The sequence below is a fragment of the Lonchura striata genome, chromosome 2 (assembly GCF_050655825.1).
Source record: "Lonchura striata isolate lonStrDom1 chromosome 2, ASM5065582v1, whole genome shotgun sequence".
NCBI lineage: Eukaryota > Metazoa > Chordata > Aves > Passeriformes > Estrildidae > Lonchura > Lonchura striata.
Window position 1 is genome coordinate 143,300,653 of NC_140704.1, and position 21,417 is coordinate 143,322,069.

The window sequence follows — 21,417 nt, forward strand, 5'->3', positions numbered from 1 at the left end:
GCTGGTGTTTAAGCACCTTGGTCTTTGATGTCTCAGTCTCTTCTCTTCAAAGAATGTAAAGACCTGATCTACTTCTTATTGATACTGAATTTCCATTGTATTAAATGGCCTTAATCATCCTTTAAGTTGTGTTGTTTCATTCATCTAAAATTCCATAGGCAGAGCTGTAGCACAACCCAAATATCAAACCACTGATGCTGTCAGTAGATGGAAATTTTGTTTTGTCTGCTGACAAAGTTCTGCATATGCAGAATGATATATATCTTACTTACCAGAAAAATATTTATTTAAAAGAGAATGAAGATTTCCTTTCTTAGATAAAGAAATAAAGGAGAAAAATATTCTCCAGAAAGTTCTTTCTTCACCAATATTGAACCACACCCTGTCTTCTTCATAGAAGAAATATTGCCAAAGCCACAGTCTTTCATAATGTGGTTCCTTTTAAATAACCTCCTAGGTACTAAAGGTCAGGATGATTTAAAAAAAATAGCCTGGTAGTATGAAAGAACTTTTTTTAAATGCAAAAAGACAAACAGAGGAATCCTACGCAAACTTGCCATAAATACAAGGGATGAAGATGATGATGAGTGGAATAAATTACATTCACATTGTGTTCATCTGCTTTATTTTGTCTCAAGTTTTTTTCAGTTCAAAAGTCTAATATAAAAATAGAATGATTCAATTAATTGCAATTCTGCATCCATTCTTATAATTCTTTCCCATAGATTTGTCCTTGAACTCCACTGGGAATAGCTACACAGTGACCACAGCCATAGCCTTGTATATATTTTTTGTCTCCTCACTACTGAGCTTATTGCCAATATTGCTTCTTCAGCTAACTAAGGTAGAGGAATAAAAATTAAAAACTTTTTTTTCAATTATTTTTGTCCAATTTTTATTTCTCCAGGTTAGTTCAACAAAGAAATATTTTGAAGGGTGGGCCTTTCCCATATTTGATATCTGTCCAAAACTGAATAGTTTCTGATAGTCTGCAGAAATTACTGGTACTTTTTTCTATAAATATTTTCTTATTTCTGAGCCATTGTTTTGAATTACTTTAAACCTGACAATTTGGGCACTTTGAATGTGATTCATGAGCAAACCAGACACCTCTGCCTTGGATGTGGCAATGCTGACCCATATCAGGACAGGCAGGGTGCCTCAGGGTGCTGAAGGGATAAGTTGTGTTCCTGGTGGTGTGTGAGCACGTGTGTGTGTGAGTCTGGATGTGGCATTTGGTTTTGGTGTTGTGCCCATTCCCAACCATTGCTTTCAAACATCATTATTCAGTTCTCTATGCTTTTTAAAAGCTATATAATAACTGGCTTTATTTTTAAAACATTAATTCTATAGCAGACTATACTATTGATTTTTACTCTCAGAGCATTCCTGGGCCATGGTCAGGGACCAGGTCGGGGTCTACTGTGCTTGGTGATGTGTACAGCATAAAAAAATATTATTGCAGATCTTAGGCTAGCTTCTTCATTAATTTCCCCCATACACCAAAGCATTTTCTGGGAGAGACTGCCTTGATGGAGGACAAGTACATATTAAAAAAAAACATTCAAAAAGCAGGATTTTTGGAATCATAAGGTTGTACTTTAAAACCCATGGTATTTTTTGATAGCTCAGGGTTGTTTCCATGTTTCAAGAACAGAGCTGGGGAGACGACAGCTAAAGAACCTTCCTTAAAGCTCATCTCACTATCTCCCTCAAATATTCCTGAAACTGCTTTTCCTTTCTCTCAGTGAAGGGGAAGCAGACAGGACAGGACAGCACAATCCCTGCCCCTGTCTGGGGCAGCAGACACAGCACATTTCTCTTGCTTCCTCGTTCCTCTACTCCTTTCCTTCCCAAGGCAAGGCCGGCCTCACCTCTGGCCAGAGGATGGCGAAACATTTGCTTCCTGCGTCTGGTCAGCAGCCGGGCTGGGAGGAGAGCAGGCACTGTAACCCTGGCAGGTCAGGGCACCCTGAGCACAAAATCCATCTTCAAGTCACCCCCAAGGCCCAGCTCTGGTTGTTTGTCCCCAGTCCTCACACCTCACAGTTTCCTCCCCACAGCAGCATTTCCTCCAAGCCAGGGACACAGGAACCCCTCTCCTAACCTCCTGCTCATTGCACATCTTCTTCCTCCTGCAGCCTTTCTTATAAAACAAGCTACCACCCCCAAACCCACATTTTTTCCAAGCTTTCCTCCCACTTTCTGTTTGCCTCACCCTCTCCCTCATTATCCTGGGTCTTGCTTTTGTTTGTCTTGGCTATTTTGGGCTGGAGGCTCTTTGGGGAAGGGAATATGGTTTAAATGTCTCCTGCTCAGGATGTGTTTAAGTCATTCCAGCTGAGTGAAGCAAAATTCATAAATGAGGCACAAACTGGTTGAGAAGTGTTTACCTGGGCATGGGCAACTGATTAACTGAATCAGCTTTAAAAGGTATAATCCATTAAGTATATGTAAGTTTGTGTTTAGGGGGAAAGGTTTAGCATTAGTTCAGTTTAGCATTGACCTATAACCTGTGCCTCTTTTGAAGGCATAGGTTATAGTTCAATGCTAAATTTTCCCAGGAAATCCAGTCCAGGCCATACTCTACTGTAATGAAGCACAGCATGTTCACATGGTAGTTACAGCTTAAACTGTAGGCTCTGGCTCCAAGTACCTTCTTCACTATTGTCATTCCTAAGGGACCACAAACACTGAATTGTTTACAATGACGGTTACGTATAACTACTTGAAAAATGGAAGTATAAATGTATAAAATAAAACCCGTGTACTAAGAAGCAACTGTGCTTTTCTCAAGAGGGCTCTATCTCTGTGATAAATTTTTAAATTATAGTGCTACTTGATACTGGAACTATACTATCAATTTAAAAATTGTTGCATATGTAGAAAGGATTAAGATGATACTGTTTACAAGGTGTGTGTGATCTTCATTTGGTTGCCAGTAAGATCATTATTCTCACTTTAACACCTAGAACACCCCAAACCTCCACACCTGTCAGAGTCATGGAAACATCTGGTATCTATTTTGCAAATTTGAGTCTGTTGCTATAATCTTTTAATTACATATAAAACCACTTTCTGTTGTACAAGTATGTAAATTATGCCAAATGAATCAACACAAAACTAGGAATTCTTTTTATGTTTAGCACCATTTCTCAATAAATGAGATGCTAATAGCATGTGAAATTTAAAAGGGAGTTTATTCCTTTTGATAAAAAAGTGATGTGAGAATTCAGAAAAATGAATCCCAAGTATTTTAGATCACCATGTCCCATTTGTATTTGCTATATAGAGAGCAATTCTGATGAACACCTATCGTATCAACCAGAAATATCTCTCTCATTCTTTGCTTAAGATCCTCTCATCTGTAATAGAAGGATATTTGTCATACAAGGCTAAATGCTTATGGATTTCCTTTCCTGACACAATGGAAAAGAACATGTTGAATATTCAAGCTATGTTCACACAGTTTAAAGAAAAAAACCCAAGAGTACAGTCTTTCTCTGAAGCCACCAAAGCCTTTGGCCTGCATTATAAATGACCTCTCGTCCTAAAATTGAGAGCATTTGATAATGACAATCATCCACTGTCTGTTCTGTTTTTTATGGGGCTCAGGGCTTTGTAGGCGCCTCATTTTGTAGCTGAGGGAAATGGTAAATGACTATTTTTTTATGTGACCTCTCTGTGCTCCCTTCCTTTAAACACAGTGGCAAAATGTGAGGCTTTCCAAGCCTGTCAGGCCCATGCATCATCTTTCCTCCATGAAATTACAAGCTGTGGTTAGGGCAAAGGTTGTGAGCTCTCCAAGAACGTCACTGGGCCAAGAGTGGTGCTGGGCCAAATGTATCCATGGAGTTGCAATTGGTCATATCATGACACCTGGGCCTTTTAGAGTGGAACCATTAAGATTTTTGTAACTTCTTCTACACCTTTGCAGTGACCATGAAAATCCAGTGCTGATCAATATTTACTTGGTTCACATATTAACTACTAGGCCAGACAGGGAGTAGCAGCAGAGACCCAAGCCCAAGACAAAGTGCCAAATCCACATAGTCTGTCTGTGTAATTAGTTCCTACTTTAGAATCAAGAGTAAAACACCAGTCAAAAACTAAACTGAAAAATTTAATTGCTTTATAAAATAAGATTATGAAATTCTACATCAAAATCCAGCTTCTTAAATATGGTACATTCACTTCCTCACAGAATATTTAAATATTCAGGTCACTTGAGTTATATTTTCACCATATTTGTGTTAAAATCATTGGATAAATTAAAACATCCTTACCAAAAGATACCACAACTTATACAAATAATACTAAGCAATAATACATTTTTAAATACAAACTGTAAAGAAATTAATAACTTTTAGGGCATGCTACAAAATTTTGCCAGAAAAATATATGGAATCATATTTGTTTAACTAGAAAATATACAGTGTGCTTTCCAATTTTCTTCCTAAAATTCAGTCTCATATCCATTTAACTTAATAAATATGTACAACAAAAATGTTTATTCCGTGAAGAATATAAATAGCAAATACTGGAGAAGAGCCTGGTCTGGCATTCCTTTCTCATCTAGTGGCTACAGTGGGACTTTTCAACTCTGAATGTGCAAAAATGCAGAATCAGGCCGTTAATGTTACCATTGGGTTAATAGCTTTTACAAAAGTGATTTTTATTAAAGAAAAAAAAAAAAACAAACCAGCATAAAACATCTTCAAAACCACTGCAGGAGACTTAGAATTATTCCAGTCAGGCATTTCTATAAATAGTAAATCAAAATGTGGTGAAATAACGTTCCAGTTTAATTACTGCTGGCAGTAATTAGGGAAGAATAGTCAGTGGAGAAAGAAATGTATCTTGAGTTAGACACATCTTACTTTCACAGATTTAAGTTGGTTCCCTACCATTTCTAAAAAGAGTTTCTGGTATAATCTATACATTGTAAATCTGTGAAGAAACTTTATCACCTTCTTCAAGCTTTGGATGGTTCGTTTTGGAAAGTGGTACATTTTCAAGTGCTTCAGTCCATACATTAAACCTTTAATGGTATCTTGGTCACCATTTTTTACTCTCCACAGATTGAGAAGCTTCAGAACTTGCTCTGTGGGTTGACATAGTTTCATTGTGCGCTCAACATCTTCTTTTCCCACTTTCTTGCCTGGTAAGCTTGCCATCAGCATGTTGAGATGTTCAAAGGTGAGGTTCAGGTGGCCAACATGCTTTAAGACACTGTTCTCGCAATGATCGATATCTATAGAAAGCAAAAAGAGAATATAGTACAACTTTACTGTAACCTGCAAAAAAACTTCCAAAATTCCGTGAATTTGCTTTCTAAATTTCTTTGCTTCAAATAATTAATCTTTGCTTTTTTGGGCCCATCTATCCTGTAAAATGTTGTGTGTATGTGATAGGACTCCTAGTATTTGCCTCCAGTGAATGAAAATTTAGCTCATTCTCTTCAGAAATGCCTAGGCAAGCTTGTTAGAATAGTAATTTTGAATTTTGAAGTACTGTAGACACTTCACAGACTGACATAAACATGCATACTAAATAGCAGAGGGGTAAAAAAAAACATTTCTGCAGCATTTTTCAAATCTATTCTGAATGGACAAAATGTCATTCAAATTTGGTGGTTGTTGATGGTGGTTCACATGAAAAGAGCTGGCCTGAATGCTGTAAAAAACCTTGTTATTAATACTGCAGCACTATTTAATCTTTGAAATGTGTCTTGGAAGATTCAGCACAAACAAAGCCAAATCATATGAACAAATGAATCAGCATGACAAGAGGTACCAGAAAGGAAAAACAAGGGAAAGCCTTTCTATGTATTCCTTATTCCCATGTGCCCCCACCCTGTGGATAAATGTCCCAGTCCAAAATATCAACCTCTACTTTATAGAAGACAAATGGCACTCTCAGCTTCAGGGAACCAGCTCCCTCTAACCTGGGTTGCTCAGATATTACAGTGGGAAATATTTTTCTCACTTGATCAAAATTCTTTGTATGTTGTGCAGTCTCAAAAGGAGACAAAAGGTCATGGCAAAACACATGCTCCAAAGTGGGCAAGTCTGGAAACAGTTCAGTCCTTGACTGATCTGGAGAAGTGGAATTCTGTTCCTGCTTCTCCTTCTCCCTGCTCCCCCTTCTCCCCTTCTCTGTGCTTACTGCATCGATGTATCTCAGTGAAGGCCTGCAGGCTGTTCTCCAAACACAACACATCCCCAGGGGGTATTTGATCCAAGCAATTTTTTAAATGCCATTCAAAAGGTGTTTTATAATGTACATGCTACCACAATAAGATACCTTGGATAATCTTCTTGACCATATCCTGTTCTTTGTTTTGCTGCTTCCATAGTTTCAAAAGATGGAAGGTCTGCTCTTGAGGGCTGTGCCTTTGTTTAATCCTTTCAATATTTTCTGTGCTAACCTTTGTCCCAGGCAAGCTGTCTGCTAGTATGTTCAGCCAGTTAGGTGTGATATGAGTAGGAACAGCAAACCTGAACATAGCCTCCTCACACAGGGTTACATCTGAAATGAAAAAGAGAAAATGTCAATTGTTCTGATCTCTTACGTTGCCTGTCTCAGAAAGAAAAACAAACAAAACAAAACTGAAAAACAAAAACAACCAAGCAGCAAGAATGATAAAAAAACATATTTAAAAAACAGTGTGCTTGAGTTCTTTTTGGTCTGAGCTACGATAATTAAAATTCTACTATGGCCATCACCATAGCAGGCAAAGAGCTAACAAGCTAGGTATTTTTATCCCAGATTTTGGTAAATTAATTTTAACAATAATTAAAGATATGTTTTCAGAGCACTCTTCCTTAATGATACACACCTATTCCACATTTCTGAGGTGTCGTATCTGTATTTTCCTGACAGATGTTGTCACGAACCTCATTTCCCTTCACAGCTATTTTGAAACCTAGGGCACTACAGTTTGTGTGCTTAAGACAGGCTGCTTTGGAGGAGGTTTCATTCGAGAAAAATCCATCTGGACATCTCTCACATACAGTGTCACTCTCAGGGGTACCTGTGGAAACAGGAAAACAATGCATCCAATTACATATAACGTCAACTGTGGGAAAAAAAATTAAAAAAAACAAACCAGAAAAAAACCATTCCTCTCTAAACTGTCCTGCTTCTGCTTTTCATGTTTGTGATTTATTAAGAAATCACTTAGGAAAAAAAAGAGACAGAAGATGCCTTAGGAGAAGGATGTTCCTGCTCATGTAATACAGTAAATAGTACTCTTAAATATGCTTGTTACCAAGTATAAAATTAGTGGTTACTGATTAAATTAGTAATTTAGTAAATGAATATCTTTAAAACCTCGATTACTTGAGTCTGTCCAGACATTACACTATGTCTCGTCTTCATCCTTCAACTACATAAATATTCTGTAAAGTAAAAAAGTGGGGAAAAAACTGTGTTCTGAATTTCACTCTGCAATAACTGCCCAGAACCTTACTTGAATGAGTTACTTCGGTTCTAGACAAAAATACAATCTAACTTCATATCTGCTGAAGACAACAATTTTGAAATTCTTTTTGGGGCTTGAATAAAATGTTATTAAAAGCAAAGAAAGCAGTATCCAATATTAAAAAAAATATTTAATAAACATACATGTTTTGATTGGTGATTTATAATGCATAGCTTTACTTCAGAACTAAATATAAGATACAACAACAGAATGACAACATATGGTTCTAGCACATTTACAAGGAATAAGAAAACAAATCAATGAAATCTTAAACTATGCAGTCTAACCACCAGTGGTAGGAATGTAATGGTGCGAATAACCACTGTATACTCACTCCTAATTCATGCTTATTCATCCAACATTTAACAAGTGCCTGAAGTCTGGTATCTAATATTGCATTATTAAACATGAACTTAAGCACATGCTTAAAATTAATTTGAAAAAAATTGGAAAATATGTTTGAATAAGAAAATACCTCCATCTAGTGTATTTTTAAAGTATTTACATGTGGATGTTTATTGTAACGTTAGCTTTTTAGTAATCTTTTCATTATTTTGGGAAATCCTTCGAGGAAAAGAGTATGCATCTCACGTTTTCAATCAGCTGTGAAATCAAGAAGAGTGCTTGCATGCAACCTGACCTAGCACTTCATCAGACAACGAGTGAAACGAAGGAGTTTGTAGTTGGCAGACCCTGTTTGTGCCACCCCTTCCCAGGTGCTGTGCTCTCTGCAGCCCCGGCGCTGCCCTCGCTCAGCCTGCAGCTCAGCCTGCAGCTGCGGCCAGCATCGGCGGGCCTGAGACCGCAGTGTCTTAGCAGCTTTCCCTGCTGCCCACAGGCTTTGTTGTGTTCTGGCAGCAAGGAAGTGCAAGAAAGGAGTGTTCCTGCAAATGGGGCGTCGTTCTGCTCAGAGCCCGCTGCAGAATCTTTGCAGCGCAAGGGAGGACTATACCGTGTAATCCATCAGCGTTCTCGGGACTGAGCATAAAGTCACCCTCCAGCTCTGGCAGCTTCTCCACTGTTGATTTCGGCGCTCTTGTTAAGGGCACGAGCTGCCGCTGTCTGCCTGCCCTTCTGCCACTCCCTCCAACTCTCCTGGAATCCCCCATCCTTCCCAGGGAAACGGCAGCCGCCACCGGGGCGGCGGAGCTGCCGCGCAGCAGCGCTGCTCTGCTTTCCCAGCCCAGCGCTGCTTTCCCAGCGCTGCTTTCCCAGCCCAGCGCTGCTCTGCTTTCCCAGCACAGCGCTGCTCTGCTTTCCCAGTACAGCGCTGCTTTCCAGCCCAGCGCTGCTCTGCTTTCCCAGCCCAGCGCTGCTTTCCCAGCACAGCGCTGCTCTGCTTTCCCAGCACAGCGCTGCTTTCCCAGCCCAGCGCTGCTCTGCTTTCCCAGCACAGCGCTGCTTTCCAGCCCAGCGCTGCTTTCCCAGCCCAGCGCTGCTTTCCCAGCCCAGCGCTGCTTTCCCAGCCCAGCGCTGCTCTGCTTTCCCAGCCCAGCGCTGCTCTGCTTTCCCAGCACAGCGCTGCTTTCCCAGCCCAGCGCTGCTCTGAGCCCTGCCTCACACAGGGCCGGCCGCGGCAGGAAGGAACAAAGCCTTTATCTTCACTCACAAAAAGGAACTACAAAGGAAGGTGATAGCCCAGTAATCATGAACAATGGGCACCAGGGAAACAGATTTCTAATGCTTTAAGCCTTAAATGAGGCACTGGACCACACCATCTCCCTGTGTGGGAGTAGAATCATATTTTTCTGCTCTTAGGTTTTATTTCACCTGAATTTGCATCATTACAAAGTTCAAGGCTATCATATGGCAAAAAGCAGTAACACTGCAGTACATGCTTATTAAACTCTTAGCTGTTGCCTCACCTCAAAAACTGACTATTGACGCAGGGGGATGCAATTATTTTTACAATGTTTTCATTCCTTTTTTAAGGTCTGCTTGGGTTTAGCTGGTTCAATCTGATGGTCTTTTGGAACTAACTTTTCAAGATATTACAAAATTCAACATTTTATCTTCTTTAAAAGTTTGTTTCGTTCTGATCTGAGGGATTGAAATTTGTCTGCCATGTTTCATCATGCTTGGAGGGATGCAGCAGGATGGTTGCTCAGGTAATTTATACTTAATTCACCTCCCAAAGTCTTTCTGAGGATTTTGTTTCTGGCCCCTTTTGACTTGCTGCCGAGATACAGTGGAACCTCATTAACTCATTTTTGCTGGGTATAGTTTAGGTTAATGAAGGTTTACAATATGGAAATGTAGCTGCCAGGTGGCAATGCTTAACAGTGGAAAGGCATCAGGGTAAAGCTTCATTGACCAATTACTCAAAGACTACTGAGCAGCTACGGCAGCAACATTTCTCCTTATTCCAAAGTTGCTCTCCAGTGAGAGGTTCACAATCCAGAAAAGGACTCCCAGCCTGTCATTCAGCTCAGCACTAAAATGTACAGGCCAGCCCTAGTGTTCCTCACTGCAGGTATGTCATTCCTAGAGAAATCATTCTGCCTGCGGGTGTCTGAGACACTTTGATTTTCTGCATTTCCTACCTCAGTACTCTTCTCCAGGCAGTTATCAAGCTCTGGTACAATGACAGTTTACAATTCTTTCAGGTTGTGTTAAATACTGGAGCTAAACTGGGCCATGGCATTTGCCAAACAATAAATGATGTATTTGGTTTTGAGGGAAGAACAAATTATTGGTTTAACAGTTTATGTTGTCTTAAATTAAGAATACACTCCACTGAAAAGCACTGCTTTGCTCTATATTCCCACCAGACTTTCAGCACTATGCCAGCCTGCTTGACAAAGAAATGGTTGTTTTCTTGGTAATAGTAATAGTTTCCCTAAGAAAGGAAAATTCCACTTAGGATGCTGATAATTAATTATTACCACATATTGCAGTGACACTAGAGTTATATTAATGGTGTTATAATTATATACTTGGTGTCAAACATGTAGTGCTCCTGGTGTTTGTCAAGATATACAGTTGCTTGAAAAAGCAGATTTCAAAATGAAAACCATTATTATTTATCACACACACAAATACTACATTCCAGATAATGTTCCTTTAAAAGAGGCAATCCATCATGTTTCTCATTAGAGTACAATTTGCTACATTTGCTACTGCCATTAAGTTATATATTACAGCAGGAGCAGGGTATTCCTCTGAGAAACCTTCCTTTGGCTACAGTCCAAATGATGCAGATTAGAACAGGTTCAATTGGCTTTACAATTTGCTGTCCTGCAACTTCATCTGGACAAGCCTCTTTCCTAATCCTGTAACTGCCACGAGCCGTGGACGTGCTGCAGAGCTCTGATTAGGTCTGCGCGTATGGAGGAGCGGAACCCACCTGCCTGGACAACCCCGGAGCCGGGCGGACACTCCGTGTGCCTCAAGCAGAACTCGAGCTCCAGGTACCTGCCCGGGACGCACTCGCAGACGCGGTTCTGCGTTCTGGAGCACTCCTGCCTGACGAACTGCAGCTCCTTGCAGACGGTGCTGCAGTACTGGCACTCCTCGTTGCTGTTCCACTCGTCGGCGTAGTACTGAGCCGGGCACGGAGCGCACTGCGTCGGGCTGCTGGCGCTGCAGTGCCGCTTCACGTAGCTCCCGGGAGGACACTGGTCACACAGCAGCTGGCGAGATGTCCCTGGGTCGTAATGGAGATATTTGGGGGGAGAGTCATCCTGGAAGGTCCACTTGACAGAAATGTCCAAGAGCTAGCAACAGGAAAATAAAACATCACTTCCTTTTAGTTGTGGGGAGCACCACGATCATAAGGAAACCTGCGCTTCAATGAGTCTCCTCATGTCACTATCTTCAAACAAATGCTTGCATTAGAAATTTCTGATACTGGCCAGCTTCCAGACTCTCCCATATCTATCTTGGAATGGGAAAGTTTTAGGATCTTATCTAGCAAATCTTCCCAACCTAAGTGATTCCTTCTATAGATGTAGATACTCTTCTTCTCTGATTTACAACCTTTTAATATCACTGGGCATTGGCCTTTTACTGCCTGGTACCAGAGAATTTGTCCAATGCACAGCAAAGGCAGGGATTATGCACCTTTATGTTCTTAAGTATTGAGTACTTCAGATGCAAAATAAATTGTGCCTGAGCATATGAATATGACCAGTGTAGTGCACCATCATCACAGATACCTTTAAAAGTGATGCCATACACTATTTCTCTTACACTATTTTTTACAGAAACTAATGTCTAGAACAATAGAGGTTACTTTTTAATGCCTTCCATTTAATTTTGCACTGATATGCAGAAGCTTTTGGGATGTAATGTGGCAGCTACATCAAAGGAGAAGACACAGCCTGAGACAGAGGTAAAGAATGATGTGGGGTATGAAGGGCACATTAAGAACTCAATTTCATGAGCTAGGAAGAGACCAGGCCAATGCTTTCATTTCCTCCCTAAAACCACAGGCTCACAGCTGTCCTGAAAAGCTGGTTCAGTACTGGCACATTCCATGACAGCTAGAGTCCTCCTGCTTCCTACAACAGTCTGCTTTGCTGTGTGACTGGGGACCTGGTGATCTGAGACAGCCTGTCTTGCTGCAGAGACAACCTCCATGTCACTTTGTCTTATAATTGAAAATTTGGTTCTGTGATTGCACCAGTCTACCACAAAAATAACTCTTGAGAACCACCCTGATCCCCAGAGGGTCTGCCAACAGCTCACTCTCCTCACTGATAACCCAGCTCTGTCCCAGCACTGCATGCATGGCTACATGTGCCACTTTTCTTCCAAAGCTTATACATTATTTTTAAAAGATGAAGTAAACTGGATCTGACCTAAGATTTTTCAGTGTATCTAATAGAATTATAGATCTAACTAACTTGTTTTTGTTGCTATTTTAACCTTGTCAGCTAATACAGAGTTGCCAATTCAATTTCAAAAATGTATTTCCTCTTTTCCAAATATCCCCAAAGTATAGGTGCAATTCACTTTTTTTTCTAAAGCCTCTATTTTCTTGAGATGCTTCATTAAGGGCCTCACTTCTGCTACATCATGGCAGTTCTCTTATTAAGAGAAGCCATACTCTTATTAAGTTTGGAAAGGACAATTTAAAATTTCATCTGCATTAACACAACTCACAGCAAATGAGTGATATGAGATGTTTAACTTAGGAAGTCTTATTGTTTAAGCAAATACTCTTAAATGCATTCTCCTGTTACACGTCTATGAATCTACTTTTCATACAACTATACTTGGCTGAGGAATGAAATGCAGATAGTATGGGTATTCCCTATAGCCTCTTGTAGCTACCCTAGACTAAGTCTGATAACTTATCTGATTTCTAGAGGTGGAGATCTCACTTTTCTTGTGGTCTCAATGCACAATACCTTTCACTGTGAGAAATTCCTTATTAGTCTTTGATGTCCTTAAATGACTGGATGTGTTTTATGTGATCTATTTAACAAAGAGGGTGCAGCACATTTTTTAATAGTGAGTGGCTTTACATTGAGGAAAAATGCCCCCACCCTTGGTAAATCTACAGCTAAGACTCTAGTAATAAGGAAGTCCTGCTAATCTCATTAATTGTTGATGTGAACAGTGAAGTTTTCTTCTATGGTTTTAATTCAGTGATAGATAACACAGCATCCCAGAGTGCAAGACTTGCATGGACACAAGCATTCCCTTCATAGAACATATCTGACTACAACATGTGGCACATGTGCTACAAAGACAAGCATCAACCCACACTTCACACACATATCTGTGGAAACCCAAGACAATTCCCAACAGTGGTGAAAATTATCAGGGACAGCAGCCAGTCCTTGGGCAGCATGTCCTTGGGCAGAAACACCAGTACTCCTGCTCTGCAGGGCACAGCTCCCCAGAAATCCAGAGCTGTCACTGCAGTAGAATCTGCTCCTCTGGGTTGTGCCTCAGCCCTTGGTGACACATTTTCTCGTAATGAATAATTTCATAACTGTTAACTCTACTCTGCAACATGTAGGAGCAAGAATAACAAGATTTTATCTATTTTCCTTTCTCAGCTATTTACATTGAAACCATGTATGAGGCAAATAAGGAATTTTGCTGCAGGGGATGAATCAGCATTAAAATTAATTAGAATTCAATAATCAGGGTACGAAAGCAAAGGGATTTGTAGGGAAAAAGAGAGGCACCTGCTTTCTGAAAAACTTATGGCTGTGGAAAATAAGCCAATAAATATTGAAAACATTTCAACACAATTTGAGAGGAATTGATTTTAAAAATTGAGCAAAAGAATACTTGAACCATATGTGTGTGAGACATACTGAGTTTTGTCCTTGGAAGAACCAATAACAATAAACTAATCATGGCAACTAGAATATTATTAATCTAAATGAGCATAACCAAACCCCATAATAATAAGATAAATAAATCAGCATCACTAAAAGAACACTCAGTCTTCCCATTTGAATTTTTCTTTTTGCTTTTAAAAGGAAAGCATATCACCTTGTTTTCCCTTTTTTTCCCCAGAAACAAACATTACATAGCTGCAGTAATCCACTGATCAATGGCTGAGCCACATGTATGCAGGAGCCAAATATTTTATTTAGTAAAATTTTTTGACCAAAATTTCTTCAGTCAGACTAAAGATATGCAATTAATATCGCAGAATTTTACCAGACCATTTTATATATAATTTTCAACACAGAGCTAGATCACCATTATTACTGTCGGACTACTATGAGCCTATTGGCACAGTGAGCTCTGCAACTCTCTGCCATAGGACATTGCAAGCAGTCAAGTTCAAGATGTTATCTGACCTAGTAATGGATGAAAATAATAAACTTCACCTTTTGACCAAGAAATCCCAAATCAAAAATTGAAATCACAAAAATAATGATACTGTTCTGTTCTTTTCTTCCATCTCTTCTATGCATCAGATATCAACCACTCCCATAGACAGCATATGGGTCTTTTTAGGGCATTTTTTCTGGATTTTTTTTTAGACCAAGTATAGCCATCAGTATGTTGCTAAGTACATTTCTAGACTTCAAACCCCAGTACCACACTTCATAAGACTACTGTAGGTTACTTGATAATACTTAAGAAAAGAGATCTGTAAAATTGCCTTCTATGCAGTCCAAAAACACATAGCAGAACTGAGTGTTCTGAATATTGATATGCAACCTGAAAATCAGAAGTTACCTTTAAACCTACATCAAGTGCCAAAATAAAGTCAATCTATTTTTCAGATGTTTTTCAGGAATTCAGTAGTAATGGTGGAAGATAATTACATATCATTTTCACTAGTTTTACTGCAGTAACTTGACATAAGCAGAATGAAAAGACTCTTTTGTCCCCCAGTCCCCCAGTTCACAGAATAAGCTAGAGGGGAACATCACTAAATTGTCCTTTCTCCTGGCCTAACACACACTGAGTTTGTGCTTACATTAGGAATTTGTATCACCTGTTACAGCAGATTTGCAGAGCAAAACAGATGGTGCCGAGCACCTGACATCCACATTATGTATTATTCTAGGGGATATTTTGGACTAACTTCAATTTTCTCTCATGGACAAGCATGCATTAATGGTTACAGTGCATCTGGTGTGTCTCCGGGGTCCATCTCTAGATTTGCTTTCATCAGTTCAGTTTACTTTGGTAAATCCACTTTGTACACTCCAGGGCTGCTCTGATATGGAAACTAAAATACAGTCGATAAAGATGATCATGAGAGGCCCTTCAAAAGCATGTTCCTAAGACAAATTAAAATAGCATTTAGATGCATTTTATGTCCTTCCCGACATTTCTTCTCCTAAACTATGCTATGACCAACTTGATAGCAGTTTCTTAGCTACACAAAACCTCTGATTGATCTGAATGTCCATGTTGAAAGGTGGTCTATATACTAAGAACCTGAATGTCATGTATTCACTTAAGCACTATTTGAGCACAGGAAAGTGCCACAATCAGAACTTACTAGTTCTGAACAGTGGTCTCCCCCATAGATTCATAGAAAGCAAGATTTCTTCCATAAACATGCCTCCTGTTTTGGTCTTGCTGGAAAAGTTGTGTTAATGTGCTAATTTGAAAGAAGGAAGAAATTACAAGTCTGGCTTCATTCTACTGGAATCAGAAGTAGGGACAATGAGTATGTTCATCCTATAACCCTTCTGAAACCAAAGCTGGCGTCCAAGAGTGCTGCACATGACCAAATTAATGGATTTGTCATTCAGAAGATTGTATAAAGTTCTGTTCATCCTTGCTTAGGAAAGGTTAATTCACTAGGAAGTGGTAAAGAAAAAGTTTAGAAGGAAATGGCGAGCTTCTTCTTGGGGAGGATCTGAACTTTTTCAATAGCTTGGCAAGTCACATGAGAAGCTATGGATTCAGTACAGACAAACAGTGAACTCAGAGAGAACTTTCTCCATTAAGGGATAATACTGGCAAATGAAAAGGGGATTCCCTTTTCAGAGGAATTTTGGGAACAGCCTTTCACTGAGAAGCAGGTGTAAGAAACCTATGTGTCCTAAATATAGGTCTCAATGTCTTTCTGAAAGCAAATATGACATTTCATTTCCTGGAAGAGATGGCAAATGGACTGAGGAGATCTTTCAGTTTCAAACTCCCAGCCAATTCTTTATATGCCAGCACTAAGGGAAGAAAAAAATGCTCAGTATCTTTTGCATTTCAACAAATAAATTGTTAGTGTGATTAATTTGTAAACAGTTTTTCTAGGGTTAGTAAAATGCATGACTCAATTAAAAAAAATCCTTAAAGGTTAGGGTTTTTTTTGTTCTATGAGTATGAAATGCTATCAATAACAAAATTTTTTTTCAGCAAAAGAAAACCAGAATGAAACCTAATATAATTAACTACATCTAACAACCTATTGGATGAAATGGAATTCTAGTAACATAGGCTCATTTCTAAAAAGACTGAAGAACTCAATCTTCCTCCATGTCCCTGGGGAAAATCCTGGGCAGATCTCAGGATGGCTGTGTCAATGTGAGGAATTGGGATGAACTGTAAATACTGAAAAATAAGTTTACTGTAAGTCAGTGTGATACAAGTAAATACTGAGAACTTATTCAAAATGAATTACCCAAGGTCAGACAGCAGTTCTTTCATTGCATCAGCACTTTAGGCCTCAAGCTATATTTCTTCATACCATCCTTATGTCAGCACACACATAAAAGGCCTGTGCAGTCCATTTGTTTGCTTCCTCAGAAGATGCGTTTGAAAGAGGAATAATGTGATTGTAAAATTTCATTTCAGATCTTGGGGAAAAAAAACACACTCCCTTTTCTTTCATCTTTAAATGTAAGGCAAAGAGCTGCTTGATTTCTCTTGTTGAATTAAAATGAACTAGAAGACAAAGCACATGAAGTAAAAATCCTTCAAGCATCATCCCTTTAAATCACTGCTTTGTGGCAGAAAAGAGAGTGGCTTTTCAGCATATGAAAATATTATTATATAGCTTGGCTTTGTGGTTTTGGGTTGTAGACCAAAGGAGAATGTTTCATTTGCTGAGAAAGATAAATCTGTTTCTGTTTTGCATTCCACAAGTATTCCAAAGCATATTTTCTTATGTGATAAATAATCATTCAAGACATCTGTCAGATTGCTCCCAGTGTTTGCATTGGGTTTAAAGTAAAACCTCACAAATCTTCTACTTTGCCTTATATACAAAGTATTTGAACAAAACAAAGGCAGAAGGGTTTCACATATCCTCAACCCTTAGGCAAAATTCCTCACTGAAATCGTGCACAGGCCCAGAGAAATCCCACTGGCAAAATATAGCACTGGATGATATTATCAAGGTCCTCCTCATCAATAGCTTGTATCTCAGATCCAGTATGTGACAATGCCATGCTGGATCAGATCCACATCCACCTATTGAAAATCTCCACATACTTGCCACCCTGGGAGAAATTACTCCAAAGCTCTCATCCATCTCATCTTGCTGTTCTGGAGGCCCATGCAATTACCAAATTGAACCTCTCTGGGCCAGCAGCTCTGCAGCACTGTTGACCTGTGGGTTGCTGCAGGCTCTCGAGAGCACTGCCCAGACAAAGGAGCTTTCTGCAGACCACGGCCAGGCACACTATGAAATCTCACCTGGAGTCATCTTCACAGGTTTGAGTTCAGCTTACAAAGCTCTTCTACCATTCTACCAACTACTTCATTGTAATCCACTCACTTTGGATGTAACAGGACCTATTTTTGTTTGGAAGACACTTTATGAAGTGGAGGGTCCTCTTTTACATAAGGACTTTAATTGGCGACTCTCCTGAGCGACCTATATTCAAAAACTGAGGCTATGAAATGCTATCTTCATTTCTCTGTCAGTAAAGCAATATGTCAAAATGTCAAGTACTGTAGAGACTTTTTGAGGTACCATTAGTTGTCATTCACAAAGCAATTTAGGGGTCTAAACTACTGTTTCATTTTCAGTGGTAGGAAAATGAAATTCAGATGAAGAGCAGTTTTACATCTTATCAAAGAAGTGCTAAATTGAAAGTCCTAATTTATATGAGTTATATTTGCCTTGAAACCTGTAGAGGGAGAAAGCAGGGAAAACTAACCAGGCACTCTCCAAAATATGTGTCTTACATTTTGGAATGTTATTCACCAGAGTGGCAGCAAGATTTAGAGCTAATCCAAACCTGGGATGTTCCCACTGTAACTACAGTTTGCCTTTGCACTGACAGTACTATGTACAAACAGGTGTTTTTACAGAAGGAACAAAATTAAGTTTTCCATGAGATTTGAACAGTAGGTGTTACCTGAATTGTGACAGTATCTTTTAAAAATTCTTCTGGTAACCTTAGTGTTTTATTTTTAACCAAGACACATGCAGACATGCAGACAGAAAGAAAGTCAGACAGAACGATAACTCCTACCCTCACAGGCTGCAAAGCCACTGCTGCCTACACACAGCAAACCCAACAGGCAGGCCAGAAAAAGAACGTCACATGTGCCCAGAGATCCAAAATAGAGAAAGGTCAAGTATAAGGGTCAAGATAGTTACGTGACAAGTAATGAGATTCAGCTCTGGGGAATCTTTCCATTCAGTCCAATTTCATAATGTTTGTAAGCAGCTTTAGTGTTCCAAGCAAACAACACAAACATGAGTGAACCACCACATAAGGTATAACCTTTCTGAAACCTTAGCAAAGAGGCCGAGGCTGGAAGTACAGCATGGCCCAAAAGTCTTTTTAGATACAATGTCTCCAAACTAGGGTCGGAAGTATGTGAGCCAGACACACAAAACTTTGATCTATAGTTGTACCTCCAAAAAGGGGAGCTATAAAACAGATACTACAGCTACTTTTCTGAGCTCTAGCACATGTGACAGTACTTAAACTTCACGAATTTTTCTTACATTTTACAATAATTTTAAATACATGTAACAATAATAGTAATGATAACAACAATAATAATGCAGTTGAATGATGATCTCTTTGCTATGTACTGCCTCTGATGTATTTCAGCTCCAAGACTCATCTGTCAGAGGATTATGCTGCACTTCACCAAATGCTACTATTTTGTGGGAGAACAGGAACAGGCACATTACATTTAATCAAAATCAAAATCCTGATGTGATTATTTCATGACAGCCACAGATAAGAAGCCAGGTTGATAACCAGATATTGCTGAAATTCCCAGATTAACTTCCTGTGATTTGATATTGACAAAGCAGGCACAACATCAGACATGGAATGAAAAAGTTGTCCTGCATTTCAATCTGCTGACCACAAGCTGACAAATTTTACTTCCCGTGCACCATTAATTACTTTGGGTTTCCTTCTCAAAAAGCTCTTTCAGAAACTTGTACAGAGAGTAATAAACACACATTACTCATCAAATCCTGGAAATCTCATTGCATTTATAAAAAGCTTACAGAATAAATGGATCTCAGTTCTAATGCTCTGCCACAACATTAATGCCGTTGTGCTCACCAAAACAACCCAGAAGCAAGTTACTGTGCTGGCAAGATCCTCCTCTGAATATTATTTTTTAATGTTTTTCTTTGAAAGTTTCCTTACGCAAAAGATGAAGAGCCTCCAAATAGATGTTACACAGGATCTGTCTGTAGGCAGGTTTTAATTAAACTGAACTCATATACAATTCCATATGACTAAATGGATTAAATAACATTTTGGAAGATTTACTGCACTGCTAATATCTCTAAATTTGCCTCTGGAAGTATCTTACTAAATCACCAAGTAAACAAAACCTTATTAAAGCAGGGGCTTATACCAGATTTAATAACCCAACTTCTTCTGTAATAGCTACTGACACAGCTACTAATTCATCACCTTCTTGCATCTGAAGTTGAATTTTCTAAGCCAAGACAAGAACCACACACTAGTGGGGTTTTTTTTGTGGAGTTCACAGTGGTTTTCCTGGATAAGAAAGCCAGTACCTGAGAGTGCCACTGCAGCAGAGATTAGAGGCAGGCAGGGATGGAGCTTTTGTAAATCAGAAACAAACATTCTAGCCTACAGTTTCTAAATTCATTACTCGATACAGCGTTTTGCTTCAGACCAGTATGATGAGGCCTTACAAAAGGAGGGAGGGAGTCAGTAAAAAAAAAAAAAAAGCAAAATAAAAGCAACTCATGCCACTACCTTTAGAATGGGATGAAAATCCCTGCTGTCTCCCTGGAGCTGAACGTGCCCATCACATTCCAAACTCACCAGTAAAGTTTGGAGAGATGAAACAAAAAGGGTTTACCAAGAAAACGGAGAGAACACAAAGCAACCCACAAACAAACAAACAATCCCCCCCCCCCGCAAAAAAAAAAAAAAAAAAAAAACAACCCTAAACTCAAAACAAAAACCCCAGAAGAAAAGCCGTGTGTCTCCAGCCTGATGTCCGAAGCTGCAGTGCATCCTAGAGCCTTTCTGCCTATCTACCTCTGCGAAGGGACTCACCACAAGCGCGCAGCACAGGAACTTGTTCATTGTGGTCGGTGCAAGAAACCTCAGCGCGCTGGGAATCAGGCAGAGAGTCAGCGCCAGGCTCCAGCAGCTGCTTACATTCCCAACATTAAAGACACGATATATATATAGTCCCGGTGTAACAGGAAGCTTGGGCTCAGCTTTGATCACACATTCCCTGCCATGACCAAACTTTTCTCTCGCGCACTCCCCCTCACCTCCCCCCACCCCCCTCATTTTTTTTTTATTTTTTTTTTTTTAAGGAACCTGTAAAACTTGGTGACTTAATGGAACCCTTTGAGCGCCGTAACCACAGAGTGGAAAATGCAGGAGGGAGTGTCGGGGGCTGGCCAGGGGAGGGTTTAATTGCTCCCCGTCTGTCTGTCTGGCTGTGCCCTGCGCTCCGCTCTGCAGCGGGGCCCGCGGCGAGGCTCCGCTGCCTCGGCTCCCCGGGGCTCCCAGCGGCGGGGCAGGCTGGAAGCGAAGGCCAGGGCGGGGAAGCTGAGGGGAAGGAGGGTCCCGGTTCGCTGCCCTTCCCTGCCGAGGCCGGAATGCGGGGCGCGGCGCCCGCCTCCCGCCGAGGCGCCGCCGCCTGCCGCGGCCCGAGGGGCTCGGCCGGGGAGGGCGGGCGAGCGGCGGCACGGGGCTCTTGCTGTGATTTTCCAGAGACAGTCGTGTCTTCAGCACGCTCCTGCCCGCAGGAGAAGTCCCACTCAGGGCGCTGTTCTTCCTCCTCCCCAGTTTAAGTTAGGAAAGGGCATTTTCCTGAAGCCGCAAGGATCAAACCCTGCTGTCCGTGCTTCCCGGGATTGCTCCATGGAAGCCCCAGGGAACCTGTGTGTGCCAGGTGTGGAGCAGAGGAAAAGTGCAGAGAAAGGATTTACTTTCCCAACCTGCAGATAGCTATAAAGGATTATGGGATCCTGTAGAATCCTGGGGTAGAAGCCAAACCTGATGTGCCTCCAGATTTCACAGATGGTTTTTTCTCCCTTTTCACAGGCCAGACCAAAACCTCAGCTCTGGGTATGCCAG

At 40.3% G+C, this 21,417-nt stretch overlaps 1 protein-coding gene across 1 annotated transcript; it reads right to left on the minus strand.

The window, feature by feature from the left end:
- Window positions 1-4,102: 4,102 nt before the first annotated feature.
- Window positions 4,103-20,836, minus strand: TNFRSF11B (TNF receptor superfamily member 11b). Its single transcript, XM_021546434.4, has 5 exons — window positions 20,380-20,836; window positions 10,833-11,202; window positions 6,842-7,036; window positions 6,307-6,531; window positions 4,103-5,254 (listed from the first exon to the last, which is right to left on the minus strand). Exons 1-5 carry the CDS (start codon window positions 20,620-20,622, stop codon window positions 4,866-4,868), a joined length of 1,422 nt encoding a protein of 473 aa, XP_021402109.3. The 5' UTR covers window positions 20,623-20,836; the 3' UTR covers window positions 4,103-4,865.
- Window positions 20,837-21,417: the final 581 nt, after the last annotated feature.

Coding starts and splice junctions, on each gene's coding strand:
- TNFRSF11B (XM_021546434.4), bottom strand. CDS start 20,622: ATGAGGGGGGTGGGGGGAGGTGAGGGGGAGTGCGCGAGAGAAAAGTTT. Junction 7,037..10,832: donor CTCCGGGGTTGTCCAGGCAG/GTGGGTTCCGCT, acceptor CTGTTTCCACAG/GTACCCCTGAGAGTGACACT. Junction 5,255..6,306: donor GGTCAAGAAGATTATCCAAG/GTATCTTATTGT, acceptor TGCTTTCTATAG/ATATCGATCATTGCGAGAAC.